The 27,708-nt window shown below is 39.3% G+C and overlaps 1 protein-coding gene across 6 annotated transcripts in view; it reads left to right on the forward strand.

The window, feature by feature from the left end:
* RNF157 (ring finger protein 157) overlaps positions 1–27,708 on the forward strand; it is a 92,990-nt gene that overhangs the window by 55,045 nt on the left and 10,237 nt on the right. For 3 of the 6 annotated variants that reach the window (XM_087955748.1, XM_087955745.1, XM_087955743.1), the window contains 15 exons: positions 7,205–7,351; positions 10,190–10,307; positions 10,679–10,745; positions 12,418–12,461; positions 12,877–12,924; positions 13,293–13,364; positions 13,548–13,707; positions 13,997–14,109; positions 15,943–16,181; positions 16,725–16,830; positions 17,767–17,878; positions 18,527–18,711; positions 19,208–19,273; positions 20,920–20,968; positions 22,930–23,040. In XM_087955748.1, coding sequence (XP_087811874.1) covers positions 7,205–7,351; positions 10,190–10,307; positions 10,679–10,745; positions 12,418–12,461; positions 12,877–12,924; positions 13,293–13,364; positions 13,548–13,707; positions 13,997–14,109; positions 15,943–16,181; positions 16,725–16,830; positions 17,767–17,878; positions 18,527–18,711; positions 19,208–19,273; positions 20,920–20,968; positions 22,930–23,040 — 1,637 coding nt within the window. The remainder of the gene's footprint in view (positions 1–7,204; positions 7,352–10,189; positions 10,308–10,678; positions 10,746–12,417; positions 12,462–12,876; positions 12,925–13,292; positions 13,365–13,547; positions 13,708–13,996; positions 14,110–15,942; positions 16,182–16,724; positions 16,831–17,766; positions 17,879–18,526; positions 18,712–19,207; positions 19,274–20,919; positions 20,969–22,929; positions 23,041–27,708) is intronic. The other 3 variants (XM_087955746.1, XM_087955747.1, XM_087955744.1) reach the window with 3 other exon arrangements.

A 27,708-nucleotide genomic window follows, 5' to 3' on the forward strand; every position in this document is an offset into this window, starting at 1 on the left:
CAGAACATACATTGGCAAAGATTACTTGGCCTAATTAACTTGAATCTTTGATATATGTATAAATTGAAATATATTGCTGGACCAAATTCCCTTGCCTAGTACAATAGCATGGCTGGTGTACAGTATATGGCATGTCCTTTTAGCTATTTCTCTGGAACAATGCTGTTTCTCCTCTATTTAGATGACATGGGGCTGGGGTTGTTGTTTTTTACTTTCCAAATTTGGGTTAAGGAAAAAAAAACATAGAATTATAGGACCAGAAAGGACCTTGGAGGTTTTTTAGTCCAACTGCTGCGTAAGGCAGGGGACTTTATACCATTTCAGACAAATAGTTATCCACTCTTTTTTGAAAATCTCCTGTGATGGATCATCCATACTTCTGTGATACAAGCTATTTCACTGACCAATTGTTCTCACTATCCAGAGGGAGTTTCAGGTTGGATCTCCCTCTGATAAGGTTCCACCCATTGCCCCTTGTCCTGCCCTCAGGTGTTTTGGAGAATAAATCGACCCCTCTTCCCTGTTACAACCCTTCAACTAAATGGCTATCATATCACCTCTAGGCTTTCTCTTTGTTAGGATAAGAATTCCTAGTTTCCCTTACATGTTCATTGTATGATTTAGCCTCCAGACCCTCTTGTCATTTTTGTTGCTCTTCTCTGCATTCTTTCTAGGGCCTCAGCATCTTTTTTGTATTGGGGTGACCAGAACTGGATGAAGTATTCCAAGCAAGGCCTTATTAGTGCAACATAGAGCAGTACTATCACTTCTTGTGATCTTCATGCTAACCTCTGTTGATGCTATCTAGGATTGCATTGGCTTTTTTGCCAGCTGCAGCACACTGCTGGCTCATACTTAAGTAGTGGTCCACTAGGACACCTAGATCCCTCTCACAGTTACTACCGTTGAGCCAAGTATTGCCTATTTTGTATCTGTGTATTTGGTTTTTCCTGCCTAAGGGCAGTATCTTACTTTTCTCACTACTGAATTGCATCTGGATGGATAGGACCCAATGCTCAAACCTGTCAAGATCCTTCTGATTCTTGTGTCAACTGGTCATTTATGAAAATGTTGAAGAGCATTGAGCCGAATACAGAACTTTGAGGTACCCCATTATGTGCTTCCTTCCATCAGACATAGTTCCATTGAAGACTTTACGTTGAGTGCAGTTGGTGAACCAACTGTAAATCCATCTGCTAGTAATACTGTCTGTCCCACATTGTTCTATCTAAGGACCAGACTATGGTCTACTTTATCATATGCCTTAGTGAGGCCTAAGTATACTATATCCACAGCATTTCCTTGGTCCACTAATTTAGTCACTTTATCAAAGAAAAGAATAAGGTTTGTTTGACATGATCTGCTTTTAACAAACCCATGCTGGCTTCTAGTAATCACCTTATTTATTTCTAGTTCATTCTTATCCTGCTTATCCACTGCTTGATTGTCTTTTCCAAGATTTTATCAGGTGTTGACGTCAAGCAGATTGGTCTATAGTTTCCTGAATCCACTTTTCCTTCCTTTTGAAATATTGGAACCACATCTTTTGCAGCCCTCTGGCAGTTTCCCAGGAGTCTGAATTTGCTCAGTTACCCATGCCTATGGTGAATTCTAGTGTGACATGGTCACTCTCCCCCAAAGTTCCTACAACTCTATTCCCTCAACCACTTCATCCTTACTTATAAGAAGTAACTTCAGTGTAGCTGACCCTCTAATTCCCTCCTCCACTTTTGGATGACAAAATTATCAGCTAGACATCTGAGGAACCTCCTTGAACTCCCACTCGCTGCTGTACACAGAGTGGGATTCTACTGCTTTGGACCGGTTCGGTCCAAACATCTGGTTCACCAAACCGGTAGTTGAACCAACCGGCTTGCCCCGCCCCTCCCTCCCCTCCCCACCCAGGAATCTCCACGAAGCCCATTTTGGATGCATGTAAGTGCAGGGTCCGCATGGAGGCTCTGGGAGGGCAAAAAACGGTTCGAAATGGAAATCTGGAAATGGGCCTGTTTCCAGCTTCCGGAGGCCGGAGGAGGCTGTTTTCGCCCTCCAGAGGCCTGAAGGAAGCCTCCAGATCCTGGGGAAGGTGAAAAACAGCCAAACCAGAAGTTCCAGAAGTTCTGGCTTCTAGAGGCCCTCCAAAGCCCGGGGGAGGCCATTTTCACCCTCTCAGAGGCCCAAGGAAAGGCAAAAATATGGCCACGCCCACCCAGCAATCGGGCAGCGAACCGGTTGAAGGGTTTTTTTAATCCCACCCCTGGCTGTAGAGTTTGTTTCCCAGTTGATAACAAGATAGTTAAAGTCCCCCATTTCTACAGTGGTATATTTCCTGCACATCTCAACCATACTCATCCAACTGTAGTATATACCCATAGCAATATCATTTCTTTTTCCTTCCATATTCCCTCAAATACTTTCAAGAAGGCTTTCATCCATGGTATTGTGTATTTTTGTAGGAATAGAGTAATTGTTTATTATATTTCAACAGACAACAACATCTTTGCAGCTTAGATGCAATTACGTCAATAACACAGAACACAAATATGTCAGCAGATGCAAGCTTCTCTCTGACATATATTTATGTGAACCAGTTCTTGTCCTCTTCTGATTGCACTTGTGATTTAAACATTGAAGCTTCCTAGTTCTCATAAGACATGAAAATCAATGAGCAGAAATCCCCATTTTTGTGGATTTCTTTAATTGGGAGGTCTATCTATTCAATCTCATAGGCCAGCTGCTAATTGACAGTGTCATGTGCTTTAAGACTCTTGAAAGCTGGGTGGTATTTTTTGAACTTGACTTCAAAAAGTAAAGTGAGAATTAGCTCTGAATAACTACATGTACAGATGTTGCCTGTTGGAAGCAGTCCATCCGCTCTTGTGCAGCAGGGCGTATCCGTGTGTAGCTCCTTAAGATTAACACGGAGATTAAATGTGAACAATTCTGGGGAAGAATTTCTGCAAGCGTTGTGTAAAATGATTTGATCAGCTTCTTGTCTCTTTTTGGTCTTTATCTTTCCCGTCTGGCTTTCAGGATAACTACAGGTGACAATAGGATTTAAATAAAGTGAAATTCATTTTTGTTGCTAGGCTGGGATTAGAGGGGAATCAGTGCTAACAGTGTAGATCTGTGTGGAGGAGGGGAGAACTTCCTTAGTGGTCAATGGTCCTCACTTCAGTCCTGAGAACTAAGTTGTTGGATTCTGGATGGCATAACAGCAATTATGAGCAGGTCTCAGTATAAGATATTTTTCTACCAAGTTAATATGCCTTGATTTTAATTGCTAACTGCTGTTTATAACCCCCTGCCCGCCCCCGATCTAGAACTTGCATATGGTTGTACATGCAAGTGCATTCAGAAATGAAGTGTGTTTGAAGTATGGCTTAAAACAGGCATCCTTGCAATGGAAGCGATTTATATAATGTTTCTCTGTAAATGCACTGCCGGTGTATTCCTTTGGGTTACTCTGTTTTTGCAAAGGTAACAAGTCTGTTTGTCTCCAGAGAATCCAAACAATCGGCAAAGATGTAAAACATGCAAACGAGGCCTTCCTTGGTACTTGTTGTTTTCATCCTGCAATTCAGCAGTGTCAGTTTTCATTAAATCGGGTGGATAATCTTCAACTGTCACTTTCTCGGCAACGACCTGGAAGAATTTTATTATGCTAATGGACTAGCTTTCTGATTTCATATTCTTGTCCTTTATCTCTTCTGTTCTCATACTCAGGAGTCAGTGATTCTGGACAAAAGCTGTAATAACGTGGGACTTGAATGTTTTTGTGGATTTGGTTTAGCACTTACAATGTTATTTTGTTCCCTTATAATCATTGGTGGCAATGTGAAAAGTCTGGCTGCAGGTAGTTCAGTCTTCATGGGAAATGACCAATGTGTTGATGTCCCTCACTCCTACCCACCCCAATCATAGTAGAGCCCAGCAAGGGAGGAGAACACATAATGTTGTCCTTAAGAGAAGAAAGAAAAAAATTGGGAAACTCCTGGCAGATAATAGGTAATCCTAGGTGATCCTGGCATTCTCTCATATTGATAAACAGCAGGTTAATGAGTATATAATAAAGATAAAATAAAAATATTTGGATTATTTATTGAGAAGAACTATTGAAAAAGTGGAAGAGGGATGCATACAGTACTTTGCTAGAAGACAGAGGGGCATGAAAACTGGCTGGTGACTTTGGCCAATCATTCTCTCTCAGCCCAATCCATCTGACAAAATTGTAGTTGTGGGGGAAAGAGGAAGGAGTGTTAGGTATGTTTGCCACCTTGAATTATTTAAAAAAACAATAAAGGTGGGATAATAAATAAAAAATTGTAGCCAATAGGTATAAGTATTAGCTGAAGTAAGCAATATAGTGACATATTTTTCTACCGAATCTCAGCATTGTGATTTCAACACATACTTTCAAAAGTATGGAAACATCACATAGGAATATTAAAGGCCTCCTTATATTTGCAACAATCACAGGCCTAGCAGGCTCTTTTCAGTTTTTATTATGAAGCTTCTTAGGTCGACTAGGAGATGCTGAAACTTCAACTCCCTGTACTTTCTGCATACAAAATAATAGGCTTTGCAGCTAATCTATGAGCTCACTGTCAGAGAGCAGCTCTTAAACTACCACTAGATATTTCTTCTGAAATAAAAAAAAGGACAAATCCTGGAATGTATAGGGGGAAAAATACCTACAAAAGCTTTGGATATAGAAACTCTTGGTGTACAGGTGAAACTCAAAACATTAGAATATCGTGCAAAAGTTCATTTATTTCAGTAATGCAACTTAAAAGGTAAAACTAATATATGACATAGACTCATTACATGCAAAGCAAGATAGTTTCAAGCCGTGATTTGTCATAATTGTGATGATTATGGCTTGGAGCTCATGAAAACCCCAAATCCACAATCTTAGAAAATTAGAATATTACATGCAATCAATAAAACAAGGATTGTACATAGAACAATATCAGACCTCTGAAAAGTATAAGCACACATATGTACTCAGTACTTGGTTTGGGCCCCTTTTGCAGCAATTACTGCTTCAATGCGGCATGGCATGGAAGCGATCAGCCTGTGGTACTGTTGAGGTGTTATGGAAGACCAGGATGCTTCAATAGCGGCCTTCAACTCTTCTGCATTGTTTGGTCTCATGTCTCTCATCCTTCTCTTGGCAATGCCTCATAGATTCTCTGGGGTTTAGGTCAGGAGAGTTTGCTGGCCAATCAAGCACAGTAATCCCACGGTCATTGAACCAGGTTTTGGTGCTTTTGGCAGTGTGGACAGGTGCCAAGTCCTGCTGGAAAATGAAGTCAGCATCCCCATAAAGCTTGTCTGTGGAAGGAAGCATGAAGTGCTCCAAAATCTCCTGGTAGATGGCTGTGTTGACCCTGGACTTAATGAAGCACAGTGAACCAACACCAGCAGATGACATGGCTCCCCAAATCAACACAGACTGTGGAAACTTCACACTGGACTTCAAGCATCTTGCAGTGTGTGCCTCTCCATTCTTCCTCCAAACTCTGGGTCCTTGGTTTCCAAATGAGATGCAAAAGTTGCTCTCATCAGAAAAGAGGACTTTGGACCACTGAGCAACAGACCAGTTCTGTTTTTCTTTAGCTCAGGTAAGACGCTTCTGACATTGTTTGTTGTTCAGGAGCGGCTTGACAAGAGGAATACGACATTTGAAGCCCATGTCCAGGATCCGTCTGTGTGTGGTGGCTCTTGATGACTCCAGCCTCAGTCCACTCTTTGTGAAAGTCCCCAACACTTTTGAATGGCCTTTTCCTGACAATCCTCTCCAGGCTGCAGTCATCCCTGCTGCTTGTGCACCTTTTTCTTCCACACTTTTCCCTTCCACATAACTTTCTATTAATGTGCTTTGATACAGCACTTTGGGAACATCCAACTTCGTTTGCAATTACCTTTTGAGGCTTTCCCTCCTTATAGAGGGTGTCAATGATGGTTTTCTGCACAACTGTCAGGTCAGCAGTCTTTCCCATGATTGTGATTCCTACTGAACCAGACTGAGAGACCATTTAAAGGCTCAGGAACCCTTTGCAGGTGTTATGGCTTAATTAGCTGATTAGAGTGGGACACTTTGAGCCTAGAATATTGAACCTTTTCACAATATTCTAATTTTCTGAGATTGTGGATTTGGGGTTTTCATGAGCTGTAAGCCATAATCATCACAATTATGACAAATCACAGCTTGAACTATCCTGCATGTAATGAGTCTATGTCATATATTAGTTTCACCTTTTAAGTTGCATTACTGAAATATATGAACTTTTGCACGATATTCTAATTTTTCGAGTTTTACCTGTAGTCACCCAAAACCTGTGTCAATCCTGGATTCAAGAACCCTTTACTCTAAGTATGTCCCAATGAAGATAGTGAGATAGTAGTTCAAGAAAAGGCAATACCATTTCTTATGGTTATGGTCTAGAGCAGCACCCCCCAACCTTTTGAGCTCCAGGGACCAGTTCCGTGGAGAGAGGTTGTTCCATGGACCAGAAGGTGCGTGGTTTCAAGTGTTGCCTGCATCCTGCAAATGGGACTTTGCTTGTTTGGGTGGCCCGGTTTCTGGCATGCTGTGGATCAATGTCGGTTCAGGGACTGGAGGTTGGGGACCCCTGGTCTAGAACCAGGGTTAAGATATTTTAATGACATGGAACCTGTAGCTGTAGTTAGGGAAAATTGGCTAGATTTTAATGAACTTCAGTCTCTTACGAGACCTCATCAAGTTCTCATGGAACCCTCGGGTTCCAAGGAACAAAATTGAAAAAACACTGGACTAGTATTTCTAAGAAACGATAGGCAATTGTTAACAATAGTAATAGCACTTAGACTTATATACCGCTTTATAGTGCTTTACAGCCCTCTCTAAGTGGTTTACAGAGTCAACATATTGCCCCCAACAATTTGGGTTCTTATTTTACCCACCTCGGAAGGATGGAGGGCTGAGTCAACCTTGACCCAGTCAGGCTCAAACTCCTGGCAGTGAGCTGAGTCAGCCTGCAATACTGCATTCTAACATGCACAATCATACTGTAGCACAATCATACTGTTGCAACTTCCAACCTGACACCTTTCAGATTTATTGGGATGACTACTCCCAGAAATCCCCAAATTACTCCTTAAAAAGTTGGATCTCCAGCATTTGTACAAAATGTATGGTTACTTTGTTCTACTCTGTTAGATGCACAGAGGAAGTGAAGACTCCAGGCGAAGAAGTCAGCAAAGCGAAAGTCCAATACAACGTGGAATTCACATTTGATACAGATGCACGGGTGGCCATAACCATTTATTATCAAGCCACTGAAGAATTTCAGAATGGAGTGGTGAGGTAAATCAAAGGAGATCTGGGGAAAGGGATCATCTCATCGTTGCTATCATCGCTCATTGTTAGGAGGAAAAGTGGACAGGGCTGTCTGTTCAGGGAACTGCAGATTTGTAACCAAGATATATCCATACAAATTGCTCAGATGACCTCTGCTGTTTTATATCCAGTAAGTAGAGGACTAGAATATCTATTGTAGGAATGCAGGTAACTCCACAGCTAATTGCCTCCTAGCATCAAGTTGTAGGAAAGGTTTAAATTTCATCGGATATAAGAAAGCACTGTACCCTTGTGTTGACAGAGGGCAATTAGCTGCCTCAAACAGCTTCCTCCTAAGTATGCAATAGAGTTTGATCACGCCTGTTGGGTTCACTGTCTAGGTAGTTCTCCACCAAATTCAGCTCAATGAGATAGATGTATGTATGATAAGAAGCCTGCTCCTAGTAACTTCCATTTTGGTGTGTGATATTTGAAAAGAGTATCTTACATGCGATCACAACATCATTTTCCTTTTGGCCATATTTATAGGGAGAGTCTTAAGTTCAGAAATTGTGCTGAATGAATGGAGTTTGAAAAAATGTAAAAATTGACAGCAGAAAGGATAGACACTATCCTCTTAAACCTACGCGCTGCCTAAATGCATGGAAGTCCTTGTCTTTTATCCCTTAGAATAATGTTCCCTTAGAGTTCTGAGAAGTGAGTTCTCTCTAACCTGCTGATCATCATTGGGGGGGGAAAAAGAGCCTTGCTTTAATATAACATGAAATTATAGGTGTCAATGGAATCTGCCACTCTATGAAGCTTCCCACTTCCGATGACAATGATGGCATTCTCTTGTAAAGGAATTGTGTTTTTCTCAGCACTGAAATACTGCAGATTGAGTAAAAGTGAAAATGATATTATTTTCCAAGATCGCTCTTTTGAGAAACACATTTTAACTCATGACGAGCAGCTGTACATTAGGTAAAATTAATCCATGTGCCAAGAATCAGACTATAGAAGGTCTTAAAATTCCCCAATATGTTTTGGATATATGATATAAAGTAAAGGAGCTCTATAATATCTTTAAAAAATCAACAATTATGTATAAAAAAATTAGAATTAACTTTACCCAATCTGAATGGCGTGTGCGTTTGCTTGTTGGTATCTGTGCACATGCATATACATACATGTAATATGCACACCACACATATCATAAAGAAAAATGAAAATAATTTCAGACAGAAAATAATACTGTTAAGGACAGTCCTCGCCGTGAAAATACTGAATTTTCAGATACTGAAAATAAAGGCAGTGATAGTAAACAAAATCCAATGTACAGCAATCAAAATATTCTACCGTTGGTAGTTAATTACCACTTGCACACAGCTGGCTTTGTCTAACAAAGCCTGGGGCATTAACACTGTGTTCCAGCATTGGGTGAAGAAATGAGATAAGGACCCATTAAAGAAGGAAGCTAGGAAGCCAGCCTCAAAAGGACTTCACATTTAGTTTTATCCTTTTAAAAAGAAATCCTGCAAAAATTAAGTCAATTTATCTCTCACTTTTGTTTCTATTCTGTGTTGTTACTTCTAGTAAAATTAAGGGCTTTAGCCAAGGGACTTGGCGCCACCCTCCCTGGATCTTTGATAGGGAACTGGGCACAAAATTCACACAAGTGACTCCCATGGACAGCTAAGATGAAATACATGGAGAAAGGGGAGACAGGCATCAGGCTCAGAAATAGGAAAGATTATACAGCTGACGGTACTGCTTATTGTCTTATCTCTTTGGAGAGTTGGAATGCTGGAGAAGAAATCAGCTAAGCAGAGGTTAATGGCCTTATTTGAAAAGGTGATCTCCAAGGTGCTTGTAACAAATATGTGCCTGAATTGTACTTTCATACTTTCCTGCCTTGTGTTGTGGCAGAATTTAGCCTAAAATGGGCTTTTGAGGGCCATATGCACCCTGAATTGGTTTGTGATACATGATCACTGCAGATTCTAAAAACAGTACTATTGTGGAAGTGTTCATGAGAGTCAGCTTACACTGAAATATGCTGATGTTACAAAAATGCAAACGGGTGTGTGTGTGTGTGTGTGTGTGTGTGTGTGCTCCTTATCAATCAGCATAGTTGGAAAACAAACGAAGCTTGCAGGTTGGATGGCCCTGAAAATAAGACCTCAGATGACTATTTTTCATTTGAAAAATTTATATTTTAATAAACACTATAGCAGCAAATTAAAGGAGGAGTAACACAAAAATGAAAATGTTATATTGATATCATGCCTGAAAGAAGAGCTCTTTTCTGGGTGATATCTGCATTAATTATATTAGTTTATGATAGCCAGTTCGGTGGAGTGGTTAAAAGTGCTGGTTAGAAGTTACGAGACAGAGTTCTAGTCTCGTCTTAGGCCCAGAAGACAGCTGCATGACTTTGGGCCAGACATTGTCTCTCAGCCCTAGCAAGAAAAATTGGCAAGCTACTCCTGAAAAATGTTGCTAAGAAAATTCCAGAGACTTGTTTTTGTAACCACCAAGAATCAAGATTAACTGAAAGGCCAGTAACAACATTAATTGTTTAGGGATGAATTTTTTACACATCTTTCAAGGTCTTAGGGATTCTTCACAGCAGCATTGCAATTAAAATGATAAAACAACTGTATCAATAAAATATATTACAGGCAAGCAAAAATGATATATAACCTTATTGCTAGAACAAGACAATTTTTGAGTCAATCTAAAGGTGGCTTTAAATGCCACCAGAAGATGATGTTCGATATCTTGGAAGACTCTCTATAGATTGGGAAGATAAGAGCATTGTGTGAGGTTGTTCACTCTGGGTTATCCACTTTTTTCTTATAGTTATATCCCTAAGGAGAGCAGTTTACACTCCGAGACTGTTCATTATAAGCGAGGTGTATGCCAGCAGTTCTGTTTGCCTTCCCATAGTATTGATCCCTCAGAATGGGCTGAAGAAGAGGTAAGGAAGAAGCATGCTTCAAAGAAATTAATAGTGAGAAATTACCTTTTTTGAGCAATTATCCTATTAGATTCATATTTCCTCAGGGCCTGTGCATGCTTCACAAAATGGAGATCTTTATCTGGGAACAGAATCTACTGTATGACACTAATGGAGTAACACATGTATGTTTGTCTTTTTAAAAAGCAGAGTGTTTCCAGCGATTTCTTTCTAAATGAGTATTTCCCAGGGTGCCTGCATTTATAGTATTGCACACCTGTGGTAATCCTTGCTGGGCACATGAGTGGATTACTATAATTCTAGTGATGTTACCTGTATTTTACTTTCTAAGATCACTTGCCTTTTTACCTCAGGCCTCTCATTTTTTGCAGCTGAGCTTTGATCTGGACCGTGAAATTTATCCCATGGTGGTTCTTGCAGTGGTAGATGAGGGAGATGGTAAGGATGCTCTTAAGGATCATATTCATGGTTTATTTATTTGGTTATTCTATTTGGTATATAGTGTGCTTTTCTGTTCAAAGAAATGGTGAAAAGCAAGAGGTTTTTTTTTAAATTAAAATTGAAAATTTAATCCCTGAGCAAAAGCCTGCTAAAGAAGATACACCTTTACACATTGTCTTAATTTTGGGAGATGTTGGACAATGGATGTATTTCCTATGATGTATTTCATTGCCTGGGAGCATGGAAAAGAAGGCCAATGAATGCAGAGTCTTTTATTCCAGAACTTTCTGCACATTCCTTGTGTTCTGGGGTTGCTCCATCCATTAATCTGCCTGATGCAACATATGAGATCTCTTGTGCAACCCCTGGAATGGGAATCATTTTGGATTTTTAAATTTATCTCAATTTGTGATAGTTGCGTCTGATATTCGGTGGAATTTTTAAAGAACAGGCATGACAGAATTTCTGTATTTTCTCCAGGCTAGCAGATTAGCTCTTGCATTTTGCATCAATTGCACTTCTAGGCATTCTCCAAAGAAAGCCCCACGTACAGTAGATTGCAATAATCAAAACAGGAGTCAATCAAGGCATGTAATAGCATTGCTGAATCTCTGGCTTAAGAAAGATTGTGCTAGTACACTAATTTTGACTGTGCAAATGTGCTTCCTGCCATAGACATCACCTACAAATCCAAGTGAAGATCAAGACGTTCTCCCAAAATGTGAACCTACTCTGTCAGAGGGCTTGCATTCCTATCTGAACTAGGGTGTATCTCAATTTCTTATTCAGTTTCATACTTTACCAATAATACCTCCATTTTGTTTGGATTTAATTTTAGGATGTTCTCCTTCACCAGCCTGTCACTGAACTGAACCAGCTACCAATTGCTTACTTGGAGCTTGCTGGAAGGAGCAAGTGAACTAAGTGTCAAATTATTAAATTTATTAAACTTAAAGGCTGTCCCTCTCACAGATAAAATGCATGCTAGTGACACCCATTTATACAGCTGCAGATGACTTCCTCCAGTGGTTTCATGTAGTTGTTGAATAGGATGTGTTTGAGGTTGGATCCTGTAAGATGTTGCCATCCTATCAGTCAAAGTACAAGACAATAAAACCTCAGCATCACTTTCTAGACTTAGAAAGGCTGGAACCACTGTAGAGCCCAATCTTCTCTGAAAGTTCAGAAAGAACACCATGGTCAATGTATCAAAAATTGGTTACAGATTCAGGAGAATTAATGGGATTAGTCTTCTCAGCCAGTTTCAAGTACAGGCCTTTCATTAAAAGATGAACAAAGCAATCTCAGTATCATATCCCCACTGAAAGCTAAATTGGAATGGGTGCAAATAATCAGCATCCTCCAGATGGTGATCGCATCGCGACAGGAAGCTGAATTGACATGTTTTGCAAGTTGCCACTGTACCTTCTAAAAATTACTGCCGATTAAATTAATTCTGTGTCCTGTTGAATATCATTAATAACTGAAACCCTTAGAAAGGCATCTGCAATGAACCATATATGTATATTTAATTACCCTGGTTATAATTGTGGTCAATTAAGACTACTGCTATTAAGGACAACCACAGGGGAGGAAATGTAGCAGTCTGCATCAATTTCTGGAAAAATTATGTATCATCCTGAACCTCAATTTTGACCTTGTCTTGCAGAGCATATGGGTCACTGTCATGTATTGCTGGCAACTTTTGAGAAGGTAAACATTCTGTTCTTGCTGATCCAATGTGCAAAATGCATGAACCTAAATTCCCATGTTGAATGTATGCAGGTTGAACCAATGTAATAAATGAAATAAAATATATAGTACAAGGTTAAAAATATATAATGAAGAAGAAGGGGAAGATAGCGAAACTACAGGGGTCTTTTTTGAGCAATGATAGTTTTGTAGAATAATGCTGGGTGAGTAAAAAATGGTCTGAGTTCAAAGGAGAGTGATTGTTAAATTTTGGAGGAAAAAAAGCAGGCATGATATGAATAGGAGACATTTTCTTTGTGGGCTATAATTGTGTTTTAGGGAGTGAGTTCTGTTTCATCACACCTATCCTCTAGAATTTCTTTTGATGGACTGTGATGTTGAAGACCACCTGAACATTTGTATTTCTTCCTCTCAGCATGCGGACGGCGGCTTTTGTGTGAAACCCCTCAAACAAAAGCAAGTGGTGAGTGTGCGGCTGGTGGGATCAGGTTCTCTGCTTTCCCGCACATACTAGTTCCTGCTACTTTTTAGGGAAAGCTTCTTGTGCAATGGCAAGGAATTTGATGGCCATCCAGCCCATTTCCAACAGTATTGGTTGCAAAGAGCTTTTAACCAACCAGTGGATAGAAAGAAAGGTGGTCACCAATTCACTGTAAGCATTTTCCTCCTGTTATTGAAAAGTGCCCGTTCAGTTTAGATAATGCAGTTTTTCACAGGGAAAAATAAAACAGAAAGAAAAAAGTTGTTTCTGCAGTCTTTCTTTCTGGAGTTTCATATCCCCTTTTGACCCCTTACTTTCCCACGTAATTTCAGTGTTGGTGTTTTTTCTAGGTGGATGGAGTGAGCTATCTCCTTCAGGAAATTTATGGGATAGAAAACAAATATAACACACAGGATTCAAAGGTGAGAACTAGAGATAAAGGTGGAGAATAATGTACATGTTGTACACAATCTCAACCAGATTGTCTGGAAATGTGTATGTTAAAAACCTCCCTCCCTCCTTCCTCCCTCCCTCCTTCCCGAATTGAATTCACTGTGGACATGTGTTTGTAAGGACATGCATACCAGCAAGCTTTTCTAATTCAGGTGGCAGAGGATGAGGTGAGTGACAATAGTGCAGAGTGTGTAGTCTGCCTCTCCGACGTCCGAGACACCTTGATCTTACCCTGCCGCCATCTCTGTCTCTGCAACACTTGTGCCGACACCTTGCGCTATCAAGCTAACAATTGTCCCATCTGCAGATTGCGTAAGTCCTGATCTTTTTAAAAATTTTGAGATTGAGTATTCTCTGGAAGATCCTATGTTTGTTTGATCCTCTCACTTTGAGAAATGAACTATTTGCCTACACCCGAGATAGGCTAAGATTATTTAATTTTTAACGACCATCAGAAGAGAAAGGATAGTGATCATATTTTACTTGTATTTTAGTGGTCACCGTCATCTATTACCTTGGTTGGTTTTTCACAGAAATTTGCAGCAGAATTTGAAATGTGTTTTATTTCTTTCTCCATCCCTCTCCCGTTTCTTCCTCACAGCATTTCGGGCCTTGCTACAGATCAGAGCCATGAGGAAAAAAATGGGACCCCTCTCCCCCACCAACATCAACCCTATCATTGCATCCCAGACATCAGATTCAGAGGAACATTCAGTGAGTATTGGTGGATTGATTGTTCAGATGCTGAGATGGTCTTCTGGGCTGTTCATTCTTTTTGGGAGAAGAGTTGAGCCCCATGAGGATTTTTTTTTCTCACTCCCACCTTTTCTGTAGAAGAGTTATCCAGAAAGAAATGCCACTGACAAATGAAGTTGTAATGAATTTAGAGCTGGAAGTGGCAAGCCCAGATCTTACCTAAAGCGACTGAAAAACTCTGAAGACAAGCAAGAACCAATTCATGCAGTATTTATTGTGAGCTGCTTGTGTTTGAGAAGAAGGACCATATTTGAATGGATTTTTCTGTATTTCCAGTCCATGTCCGTTGCATGTGTAAAAGTGCAAGAAAAAAAAAAAGAGAGAGAACAGATGTAGATACCTTCATTGTGCAAAATGAGAAACAGTTGCACAACTATACCATATTACCAAACTAATTACACCAAACTGAGAGAGACAATACAGTCATAGTACATTTCAGAGGTATAGTATTTTTCATGACCACAGAAGAAAAAAATTGTTTGTTTAAACATTTTAACTTGTACTAGTGCCACAGAAGAAAGAAGCCAAAAAAAATTCCTCGTTGGGATTTTTTTATAAACAGTGAAAAGGCAAAATATATTTTCTAAAAATAAATATGAAAAAATTACCTCCAGGTTGCTCAGGTTGCATAACAGTCATTCCCCAAGCAGAATCAAGCAAGTAAACATGATGCGCCAGAAGCGGGAACCCAGGAGCTAGAGAACTTGCTGGCATCTTGGCAGATGAGATGATTACGGCAGTTGCTAGTGCCATATTTTAATGTGCATCCAGACTGAAGCACAGATCTAGTATGAAGTTTAGGAGAGAACCAGAATATCTCAATAACTAAGTTGTGATATTCAAAGCTGGTAAGGTGTTTTGAACTATAATGCTTCAACCTGCACAGGGAAGACCATATTGTTCAGTGATCCTCCTTATTTACTGTATTTGTCTTTAAACAAATGTGCACTTAGAAAACTTGATGCCGGGAAAGAGAATTTTAGCCTAATCTTACTTTTTGGAGAATTCATAGAACATTTTTCCTCCCATTTCTATAGAAGTGGCATGTATCATCTGTAGAAATATGAGTTAAGAATTTCTCTGCAGGAGTAAGCTAAGTCTTTATTTTTATGACAAAAGTATAGAAGAGTGGGACCACGAAGGTCTTTTTTATTTATGTTCAGAAAGACTGTTCTTTGTGTGCCCTTGTTATGCTTCAAGATTGTTTATCCTTTTTCAGATCATAAAAGCACCATGATTTTCTTTACCAGCTAAAACATTTCAAGCTGAGAAATCCAAATTACTTGGCTTAGAATAAAGAGTTTAACCTATTGGCAAATATTAATTAATTATTACATACCATGACCAAGGCATGGTCTAAAAACAAGACAGCAAAAAAGATAATAATTGCAAATCAATTCAGTAAAGCTAGCTCAAGCCCCAGTAATCAGTAATAACAATACCTTAAAACAAACTCTTGGGATATGTGTGTGTGTGTGTGTGTGTGTGTGTGTGTGTGTGTACATATTCCAGATATTGACAAAAACTCTCAGCTAAAAAAAAAAAGATTAAAACTAAAGCCTGTAGTAACCCAGTAATGCAGAACAAAGATCTTTAACTTCCCTTTAAAAGCAATTTGATTTCCATAGATTTGAAGGGAACTCTGTTCCAGAGTGATCCTGGTCTCTCTTTGTATTTTGTGTACTCTTTGAGAGTTGTTGGAGCTTTCTGTTCTGTCTTGAGCTTCCTGGTAACAGTTCCTGCTCTTTTAAGAATAACCTCTCTCTCTCATACCCTTCTCCATTCCTCCAGTCTTCAGAAAACATCCCTCCTGGCTATGAGGTGGTCTCCTTGCTGGAAGCCCTTAATGGGCCTCTCACTCCATCCCCAGCCGCTCTTCCTGTCCGTGTGCTTGGGGACAGCCATGTGTCAGCCATGCTACCCACATATGGCAGTGACAGCCACTTGCCTCCCATTAGGTCACTGCCTTCCCTTGAACGCTTATCAGATTGTGGCAATCAAGGACATAAATTAAAGAAGAGCCTGTCCAAGTAAGTGACCTCCCGCCATCTCCCTCTTGCACAACAGTAGATGAGCTGCAGGCAGTAAAACCTTATGGCTGATATCCTATTAAGTCTATTGTCTCTAATACAATCCTTTGGTCAACAATCTTTTCAGATTGACATGATTTTTGCTTGGTGTCACTCATACAATTATTTAATTATTATTGCAATTTTAAAAATGGCCAGGTTCTCATTGGAGAACGTAGATCTCACGAATGTCTAGGTATTTCCATTTCAGTTTTCTTAAAGAAATGATAATTTAAAAAATGGTGAGAACCCATGAACGTCATTGAGTATTGTCATAGGCGCAATTATTATTCACAGGTGCCTGTGAAACCTGTACTGACCACTAGATTTTTTAATGACCTACAAAGTCCCTTCCAACTCTGTAATTCTGTAAATTAATGTATCTAGCTAGCTCTCAATGGCCACTGGAGTCTTCTGTAGCATTTTTGGAGACCCCCCATTTAATCATTCTAATGTTTGTGTTTTCTACAAAGGAGTCAATTTTAGATTGTGTGTTTTCACCAGGTCAATCTCACAGAATTCCTCAGTATTACATGAAGAAGAAGATAAGGCTCGCAGTGAATCTGAAGTCAGGATTTCCCAAAGGAAGTCTCCCTGTCCTCATGGAGAGGTGATTGTTTTAAAATTCCTGTTTTTTAAAAAAATATTACATGAGCCTGCTGTTTACTTTTTTCTTCCAACAGACATACAGTATAGAATACACATTAGGAAAAGGAAGATTTTACCCTTTGCATACTGTATATAGGAGTTAAATCCATCAGCATTTGCAGGCATTTTAGTGAATTTAGACTTGGAAAAGAATCAGAGGTGTTTGCAAATATCTACCTCGAAAGAGAACTGATCTTTACAAGCTCTGGAATTCCTCTCACCTTAGTTAAAATTGCTTTGCCAGATAGAAAAGTGTTGTGTAAAACCTTTGTTGGTTAGGGGTAATGAGGATTTACTATCTGAAAGTGATAGGACTTTCATTACCCAAAGTCTCTATACCCACAGGAAGTATCACATAGCACCCCTTTTAAAATTGTCTACTCTATTGAAATGGATTTGGGTTAGAGCAGGGGGGTCAATCTTATGTCGTCACGGTGGCATCATGTGACATATCGGGACTCCCCCACTTCGCTAAACCAGGTGTGGGCGGGACCAGCACATAATATATCTGGCCTGTGGGCCGCAAGTTTGACACCCCTGGGTTAGAGTGTAACATTTTCTAAGACGGATCTTGAAAAGGTTACATTTTCCAATGCTTGAGTTGGTTTGTGAAAATGATTCAAGATCTTCCAAATTTTCTTCTTATTCTCACATCTTTCTTCATTTAAGTCTATCTTGGGGGAATCTACCCATTTCCCCTAGCCTTTATGCCCTTCAGAATTCTCAGTAACGGCCATGTTGGCTGGCAAGTTCTGGAAGAGAAAACCATATATAATGAAAGTGTCCTAGTTGTGTAAGCTAATATAGTGGTCAGACTGAGTGACTGAGTCAGATCCTGTTTCTAATAGTTACTCCATAATAATTTTTCATTATAAATTATGGTTTCCCTGTTTTTCAGGATTGTGGTGTGACACCTGAAAGTGAAAATCTCACCCTATCCTCCTCAGGAGCAATAGATCCATCTTCATGCACAGGAACACCTCTTTCTTCTACCATTTCTTCTCCAGAAGGTATAGTAGAAAAGGTGTTTCTAATCTCTTTTGTGTCCTCCATTTTAATATAAGTTGAATTTTGTGCCTTTGGCTCAGTGTTGATTTTTGGAGACTGCCTTACTCGTCCTTGCAGTTTTCTTTACAAGATTTTTAGAAACAGCTAAAGGACCTGCCTCACATCCACCCTATAACCTAGTTCCAAATAAATGATTTTACATATGTGCTGCCTATATGTCCCGTACTCCAGGATATTATGTTCATTAATTGATGAAAAACTATGCCATTGCATTTGTGAAGAAGTTTGCTGGTTCATAGATTCATCACCTCATCTGTAGGTTTCAAGCTGGACAAACTTTTTAATGAACTGTCCAGAGACAGTTCAGTAGAAGCTAGATATAATATTTGATCTTATTAACTATATTCTGAGCCCAGCGGCACAAGAAATGTAATTGTTCAGAATAAAACTGCCACTGAAACTTGGGCACTCATAAATACTTCTGGCTGATTGGTTTTTTCTTAAAGTTGATCCCACCATTCCAGCAAATGATGCTCAAGATTACATAGCAAGATGCAAATACTATTGTAGCAGTGGTCGGACACAAGGGTGGCTCCTCTAACATCTCTCTCTTAACTCTGCCTTGTCTGCCACCTCCCTTCTTCCCTTAGATCCTGTTAGTAGCAGTCTGGCTCAGTCAGTCATGTCTATGGCCTCCTCCCAAAGTCAGCACTCCGAAATCAGCACAGATACCATGTCTTCCATGTCAGGTTCCTATGTAGCCCCCGGCACTGAAGAAGAGGGAGACATGACGGCATCCCCAGCTGTTGTCAGTGAGGTACCTTCAGAAGGAGATGTAAGTAGATCAAACTCCAGACCAGTCAAGGGATGAGCAGCAACAGAATCTGCGATAAAGGGGGGATGAGAAAAGTAGCTCCTGGTTTGAGGCAAGCAAACTCATTCAGGCAAATTTCTTCATATAATAATTGTCACTTTTAAAAGAAATCCCGACCTAGTGGTTTTTTTTAAAAAAATAGTACATGTTTTGAATGGAACTTGAGTGGACACATTTAATATTCAAGAAAGTTGCCAAGAAGGTGTCTGTAGCCACCATGACATTGTCCTGGGAACAGCAGGAACTGATCCCTGGAAAAGATTCTCCGTATCTTTTCAAATGCCTCCTTTTCATTTCAGGGAGGAAGTAAAGAAGTAAATTAGCATTTCAGAAAGACAAACAATGTTTGGTTATGTTTGGGTTAGTACTATGGACGTGATTTGGCAGATGATATTTTGTCCTTATAATAGGATATTTGCCCATCAACCTTTTTCAGTTCTCTCTTCTCTTTTCTTAGTCAACCCCTGTTGAGTCTCCTGATGAAAATTTTGTCAGTGTCTCAGCAGAGGAACGAGATGCAGAGGTAAAGTTCTGTATGTGAAAGCTTGTTTTAACAGGGAAAGTGAGGTCTGTCTCTGAGCCATAGTTTTTATTTGTATGCAAAATCTTTTTTAACAATATACTACAAGGCAAAACACAAAACAAGTGGAAACCACAGGGCAAAGTAAAACAGTAAAGCCCAAAAATGTAGATTAGATAGCTGGGAATCATTCTTAGGATCAGGAGACAGAGGTCTAATGGTATTCTAGGTTAAAGCAATGATGAAATGGGAGTCATTCACAGAACAACAAGATGCAGGAAATACTCTGGATCAATAACAGAGCAGTTTGACCTCACTCAAGCATTCTCAATGTCATTCCTCCAAATATGTTATATGGTTCTGAGAATTCCCAGATAGCAAGTCCATTATTCATACTGATTTTAAATTCTGGAAGTTGCAATCTCAGTTCCTTTGGAAAAAATATATAGCATCCCCCCAGAGATCCAGATGGCCCCTGCTAGTTTTTTTTTGTTAGCACTAAAGATTTGGCTGTTCCCCCAAGATTTGGTCTGGGAAATTGTGAACTCTGCTGGCTAGTTAGTTGTACCGTAATTATTCTGGGAAATGATTTTTACCATCTTGGATATTTGGATCGTTGAAGTAAGTTTTTTGTTTTTAATTTTTATATGATGCTCAGAGTTGTAGGATGGGCAGCCATATAAATTGTGTAGATAAATTAGGAAGCAAGCAAGCAAACAAACAATCTAGTCTGGAGAAACTCAATATACTTAAACTGAATTACTATGGGTAGAATGGTTAGCTGAGCCTATTATAGAAATATAGAAAACTGAAGGCAGAAAAGACCTAGTGGTCCATCAAGTCTGTCCTTTGAGTTTGTTTCTTTTCTTTTCATTATTTATTATTTTTATATTTTATTCATTCAAGCAAGCAAGATAATTTCTTGTGTGGGGTGTTTTATTGAACTGTTCCTTTTGGCCTAATCTAAATTACTACAATGGACTTCTAAAAATTTACCTTGTGCTTTGTGGTGGGGAAAAAAGAGGGGGACTATCTACAGGCCAGCATTCAGATCTGTGTGTTAATTCATAAAATATTTCTGTGATCTTTTAGAGTTACCAACAGAAAGGGAAGGGGAAGCAGTGGGTGTAATCTATAAATGTTTTCAAAGATAGTTTCTAGGCGACCGAGGTTTCTGTCGTGCAAAATTCTAATTGGAGAGCATGATTGATGACTCTTGGCTATGGATGTGTCCCATTGGAGAATATGAATTATGATACACTCAGGGGGTGGGGAAAAACAGGGTCAAGGGTGACAATGAATTATGTGTCTCAGAGTCGGCTACACCCAGGCAGTGCCGGCATGTTTACCCCTAATAAATCTTTTTAAAGTTTGAAACTCCGGCAAGAGACTCATGATTTAAATGGGGGTAACTACCGGAGCCCTGACACTGTGATTTAAAACATAATTTGGAATTGTACATCCGACTCAGAAGATGTCAGTTCTATATGCTTTTTAGAGCAAGCCCTTGCAAAAGGATTAGCCAGGTTTATAGCTTCCCCAATCACCTTTGGAGGACAGAATGCTGTGAGAATATTAATATCATGCTAACCACATAATGAATCATTGATTTGTATATTCACACTTTATCTTTTTTTTTTTTTTGGCAGGGGAATGATGTCATGGAAGAAGAGGATGCCTCTCCCACACAGGAAGATGGTAACACAGAATACAGCATTGCTTCATGCCCCATGTTGGTTCTCTTTCATAACTAGCAGAGCCAGGGTTCATCATGAACAAAGGAAAGAGCAGAGCTGAGACACATTGCTAACTGGCACAAGCTCAGTTTTGCTAACTGAATTGCTATACTTCAAAGCGAAAGGCCTTTCTTAAACGAGCAGGTAGAAGAAATTTGAAAACATGGAAAATTTAAAGAGTTCTGCCAGTTCTCTTTGTTTATTTTCAGGAAAAATGGGCAGAAACAACTGGCAATAGATCAGCAAATTATTTTTGACTCCAATTGTTTGAAAGTTACAAGGGTTGGAATAATATCCCCATTCAACATTTCATTGCTGAAAAAAAAAATGCTTGGAGAGTATTTTATTAGTTTTAGAACCAAGTTCCAGATTCCTGAACATAATGCTCAGAGTTTTGCAATTCTGACTATATGTCCACTTGAGTTAAAAAGAAATTGTATCTGGCTGGCAAGACATTCTATTAAAATGAAAACCTGTAATCCTGAAACATATCACTGATTTTAATATTTATTATTTCACAGTGATATGTAATTTTCATTCCCTAAGTTCCCAATTAAAAAATAAATTAAAAGGCAGTTCGTCCCCTGGGAAACCAAGGAATTTGATATTTTAACATATTTATGTTCTCTTGACATTGAATGATTTCATGTATTCCATAGTTAAAATTTAGAGATATGGTCAGATCAGGGGCTAAAAGTCAATGAATTGGTCTCATTAAAGAGAGAAAGACGCAGGATTTTCTTTAGCTGAGTTTCCCTTTTCCAGGGAGCAAATTGATGGTGTTACAAAGTCTCAGCTTGTTCTTTTGAAATTAAATGACTAAATCCCCAGATTTTCTTGAGACTACTTAAAAGTTGGGAAAGTTATTGTTGCTGTTAATATTATTAAAAATAATTTTGTGTTTCCTTTTGAGGCAACCCCCTCTACATGTTTCAGCTTTGGTTTCATTCTGCAGTCTAAATTAGATCTGAGTATTAGCCAGAAACACCTTTAGGTTATCTAAATTCTTATGAAGGTAAATCATATTAAAATAAACACTATGGTTGATTAGATCACTGTTCATTGTCAGCAAAGTCAGAAATGCTTCACATTGATGAATGTTATCGGGCAGTATACAAATGGGAATTCCCCCTTTTATTTTTTAAGCATAGATTTTGTTTTATTTTTAAAATTTGTCCAAACCTTGTAACAGTGAACTGATGTATTCAAATAGATCCTTACCATGATCTTTATTTTTCTATTGGCATCTTGCCCAGAATAATAAAACCCATAGCTTTGGGGAAAATGCTGTGATTTTTCAGAGCCGTTTGAACAAAACTTATTGGAGAAGGGATTGTATCCTATCTGGCTCTACCATCTTGTCACAACAAAATCAAATTTCTACTGTTTTTTGATTGTTCAGAATATTTCATAGATGCCAGCCAGAGACAACTTAAACCACAAAATAGGTACTTTCCTTGAACTTTCTCTGTGGCACTATGACTGGTTTATTTGATACCTTTACGTACAAGATCAAATCTCTCCCTATGTGCCATTTATATTTCCATATTGGCAAGGATAGCCTTGAAACAGGAAGTGAAAATGGAGGTGGTGGAGGAAACCAGCCACAATAGCTTTTGGCCGCTGCATCCCCATCTCTTATTGTCCACTCTCTACCTTAGTCCCCCTTGACCTGAGGTCTTCCAGATATGTAGAGACTTCAGTCCTCAGAATTCCCAACTAGTGGAGACTGTAATTGGGAATTTGGAGATTTGAAATTTCAACAAACCTGGAGGTAGCAGGTTGGAGAAGGCTGCTCTATCTTTTTGGCCACTGTTGAGGTTTTCTTCATTTCTGAAGTGTGTGATGTTTTCTGCTACCTTAAAGAGAAGCAGAATTAAACCAAGCCTCACCCCCTCTCTAACTGCATTAACTCCCTTGCAGGCCAAAGGACAGGCGCATACCTAGGTATGGAGTGTGACAATAACAATGACATTGGCAACGCAAGCGTGAAAGTTCTGGACAATAAGGTGTGCTCTGAGGCCCGCTTACCTGGTGAGTGGCTGTCCGCTGAACATGAACTTTGAAGGGAGGCGGGAGGACAGTTTCGTATATATCCCTCCTCTGCTTTAAAACCCGCCACCACCTGAGAGCTGTCAGCCATTGATCACAGTATAGACCTATTTAGAGCCATACAGTGTAGGGAAATGGATAGGAAGGAGAATGCTATTTTGTGTGGCATCTTCCTGATACTTAAAATCACTCTCTCTTGTCTCCCTCTCCTGCCCACCTCTGCTTACGTCACTCTAGATCATAGAGATAAAGGTCAGATTTCCTAAATATAAAGCAAATTTCTAAGGTGGCTTTCTTCAGTGAATGCTGATAATTGCGGTTTCAGTACCTTCTAGGAAACTGCTTAGAATACCTTAATCCTTCAGTCTCTAATCTTTGCAGACTGTGGGAGCCAGGTTTAACCTAAACTGCATCGTTGGTGGTATCCTTTTTTACTTCCTGCTGTTTGCCTTCCTACATTTCTTTTCCCCTTGCCCTGCTTCCCTCCCCCCTCACTCTTTTCACAATCATCCCTCTCTCTTAAACTTCTTTAAATCCAAGAAAATAAAAAGGGTGATACTAGCAGCACAGCTGGTTTTGGATTGGGCTATAAACTAACCAATCTCAGTTTGCCTGGCACTTTCACACAGTTATAGTTTTCAGAGTACTTTGAAGGGAAGCCACAAATTTGGAAGCAATTTAAGTGTGTCGTTTGAAGATGATTACACCCATTTGCTGTAAGAAATAGGTTGGGTAGTTAGATCTGAGCCCAAGCTTGATCAAAGTCAAGATTCTTCTGAGCAAGGGTTAATGACTAAAGGTTAATATATAAGAAGCAACATCTAGCAAGATGTATAGAAATAAAAGACAAACTCTTCTACAGGCAGCTAGTTCCAGTAGGTAGAAAAGGAACTTCTTGAGTAGTAAATTCTAGTAGATCTAGTTCAGCTTTCCCATCCTGGAATCCTTTGGAACCAATTTCAGCTCCCGCAGTCCCCAGGCCATAACCATGCCAGCTAGGAAATTATAGTTGAACACATCTGAAGGGAAATCCATTTGATAGTGTCTATTTCATTCAGTCAATGAAATGACCAATTCTTAATTTCCTAGCATAATAAGAACTGATTACTGCCTCCTCTCCAGCTTATTTTATATCTGCTAGAAGTCCTTAGATTTCTTTTTATCCTTCCACCTAGGAAGCTCAATAATGACAGATAATGAACAAGCATGAGCATAATTTCCTCAGAGACATGTTTGGTATCCTTTGGTGAAGCCCCGATATCACAACCCCAACTTTAGTTGGTTACTAATTCTGGGTATGATTTGTTTCTTCTTTTTTCCTCTTTCATTGATCTCTCCCCCCCGCCACTGGATTTCATCAGTGTGAAAGTTCATGTTCACTCTGTGCCAACACAGTACCAGTTTTTGTTTTTCCTTAGCCCATGCTCCCATCCCATCATTTTCTCTATGTTGTTGAATGGTTATAAACTTTACTGACTGTCCTTTTATGGGTCTGGAAGAAACTGAAATGTGGATGTGTTAACAACGCCACTGTCAAGGACTGGTTAGATTTTTTTTTCTTTCTTTAAAAAAAAAAAACATTTGTGATTTTTAACTCTGCCCAATCCTGCATTCATTACTTCTTTAGATTTCGATTAGATAAATTTACCTCACTTTCTTTGGTGTGTACCTCACATTTTAAAAACAGAGGTGCACCAGACCCTTTCCATCAGGTCAGTAAAATTGCCATCATTTCAAAAACCATGGCAACCTACTCCTTGCTTATTTCACCTTCCCCAAAGTTTCAAGGCTGCCTCTTTCTTGGTTGGCATAATTCAATGTGGTTGAAAGGAGAGCTTTCCTCATCCTTGATTTCCTTACATAGCTATGAGCAAACTAAATCTCTTTTCCTATTGTCATCTTGTCTCTCTTCCTAATTTATTCCATTTGGGAAACTTTGTGGATAATCCAGACTTTGCTGTGCCAACTACATATGTGCCTGCTGATAAGAGACCTGCAACAATAGTAACAATATCATCTTTCTACTAGAGCGGGAATCATTTAAACACAGGCACATGCAAGGTCATTTCAATTTCAAGATGAAAAAAAGATGTTCTCTGGAATATTACCTCTATAGATATATTAATTACATACCTGCATACATAACCACACACACATTCCTTCTTTCCCCCGCTCTCGCTCTCACATACGTAAAAGTACAGAACTGGGTAAATCCTAACCAAATGTCATGGTATCTAACAAAATGAAATTCAATGTAGAGAAAAGTAAAGTCCTACACTTAGGCAAGAAAAAGCAAAAGTACACATACAGACTGGGTGAAACCAGGCTCAATAGCAGTAACTGTGAGAGGGATCTTGGAGTCTTAGTGGACAACCAGCTAAATATGAGCCAGCAGTGTGCAGCAGCAGCCAAAAAAGCTAATGCAATCCTAAATTGTATTAACAGAGGGATACAATCAAGATCAAGGGAAGTACTAATACCACTCTATAAAGCCTTAGTAAGACCACACCTAGAGTACTGCATCCAGTTTTGCTCACCACATTATAAAAAGATGTTGAGACTCTAGAAAAAGTACAGAGAAGAGCAACCAGGATGATTAGGGGACTGCAGACTAAAACATATGAAGAACGGTTACAGGAACTGGGCATGGCTAGTCTAGTGAAGAGAAGGACCAGGGAGACATGATAGCAGTCTTCCAATATTTGAGGGGTTGCCACAGGGAGGAAGGGGTCAAGCTATTTTCTAAAGCACCCGAAGGCCAGGCAAGGAATAATGGAACGAAACTGAACAAGGAGAGATTTAACCTGGAAATAAGGAGAAACTTTCTGACAGTGAGAACAATTGATCAATGGAACAGCTTGCCCTCGGAAGTTGTGGGAGCGCCCTCATTGAGACTTTCAAGAAGAGATTGGACTGCCATTTGTCAGAAATGGTGTAGGATTTCCCGCTTGGGCGGGGGGTTGTACTACATGACTTACAAGGTCCCTTCCAACTCTGATTATCTGTTATCTAAATACAATTTAATATGAACTCATGACCTTTCCAGTTGTAATCTTTTAAAATGGTTGTAATCCTGCTTGAGTTGCACAGATAGTTGAGCAGCTTAATATCAGATATTAATTATCAGTAGTATAGTATTTGGCTTTTCAAAGACTGCCTCCGTACCAAATTTACTGGAAAACAGATGGGAAAAAAATGCTTATTACAATTTTCTAAAGGTCTTGAGGAGGCCAGAAGAAAACTGGAAGCTAAAGGGAAAAGTGCATTTTATTCTGTGCTTCTTTTCCTTTTTATTCAATAAGATTACCAGATGAGATACTCTCCATTTTAGCTTCCCAAGATGAGAAGTATATATTAGATGTACTACTCTGAAATACTTAACCATTTGAAATGCTTAACCATGGCCTACAAAAGAAAGGGTGAAAAACAGTGATTAGTAAGCTCATAAGTCTGTTTCACAAAATGTGGCGCTGGGTCCATGCCAAGCTTGCCAGCCAGCACATTGAACAAATAAGGATGGAGAGCAACAGCTTGTCTCTTTGTTTTGAGCAAACTGATTAAAAAAGCAATTGTGCTTTCAACTGGAGGAAAAGAGAATTCTTGAATATGAGCAAACCTTCAAAACAGCATTTTAGAAAATCCTATCTTTGCCAAAATTTAAAGAAAAATCGTTATTTAATTGCAGGTAATTCTTGACTTACGACCAAAATTGAGCCCAGAATTTATGTTGCTAAGTGAGAAATTTGTTAAGTGACTTTTGTCCCACTTTACCAGTTTTCCTACTACATTTGTTAAGTGAATCACTGTAGTTGTTAAATTAGTAACACTTTTGTTAAGCGAATCCGGTTTCCCCTTTGACATTCCTTGTCAGAAGTTCACAAAACATGTTCACATGATCCCAGGACACTGCAACCGTCATAAATATTATCCCATTGTCAAGCATTTTAATGTAAATCATGTGGCCATGGAGATGCTGCAACGGTCATAAGTGTGAAAAATAGTCATAAGTCACTTTTTTCAGTGCTATTGTAATAGTCACTAAATGAACCATTGTAAATCGAGGACTACCTGTATTTCATTTCTTCAGTCTACAATTTTAGATAAATATTCTTAACACTGAATGTCAGGGCTGTTTCCCTCCTTCCCCACCCCCCTACACACACACAAAAGCCAAAAACAAGATGGCTGACAATAGTCAGAAAGGCCAAATGAGAGTCTCTGGACGTTCTCTGAGACAGTGGGAGTATTAGGAGAAATCATTTGGTGGGCATCAACTTTTTATTCATTTTCCCCACGCTCTCTGCCTTGTGGGTAACCAAATGAATATACTGAATGCTTGTTTCCATCAAATACTACGGACCCCTTCTTTCCTCAGAGATGCCTAGAAATGAGAAAGAGATTGGAGGGATTTTCTGAAGAACATGCAATAGAATTTCCTTATTCCTTTGCACAGTTGACCTTAGTCAGAGCTTAAAATAGGACCTTAACTTGGGAACTGTAGTGGATAAGGATCATGTCCATCTCTTACAGTGCCCAGGCTGTATATGTAGGCACTTGAGATGTTTCTTCTGCAGTATCACCTGAAGTATTTATGGTGATTCAAAAGAACCTTGGGACCTTGTGGAATAAATTTAATAACTACTCTTCTGC

The sequence above is a fragment of the Notechis scutatus genome, chromosome 2, assembly GCF_049901735.1.
Source record: "Notechis scutatus isolate UNSWTSFEM ecotype Mainland chromosome 2, rNotScu1.2, whole genome shotgun sequence".
Lineage (NCBI taxonomy): Eukaryota > Metazoa > Chordata > Lepidosauria > Squamata > Elapidae > Notechis > Notechis scutatus.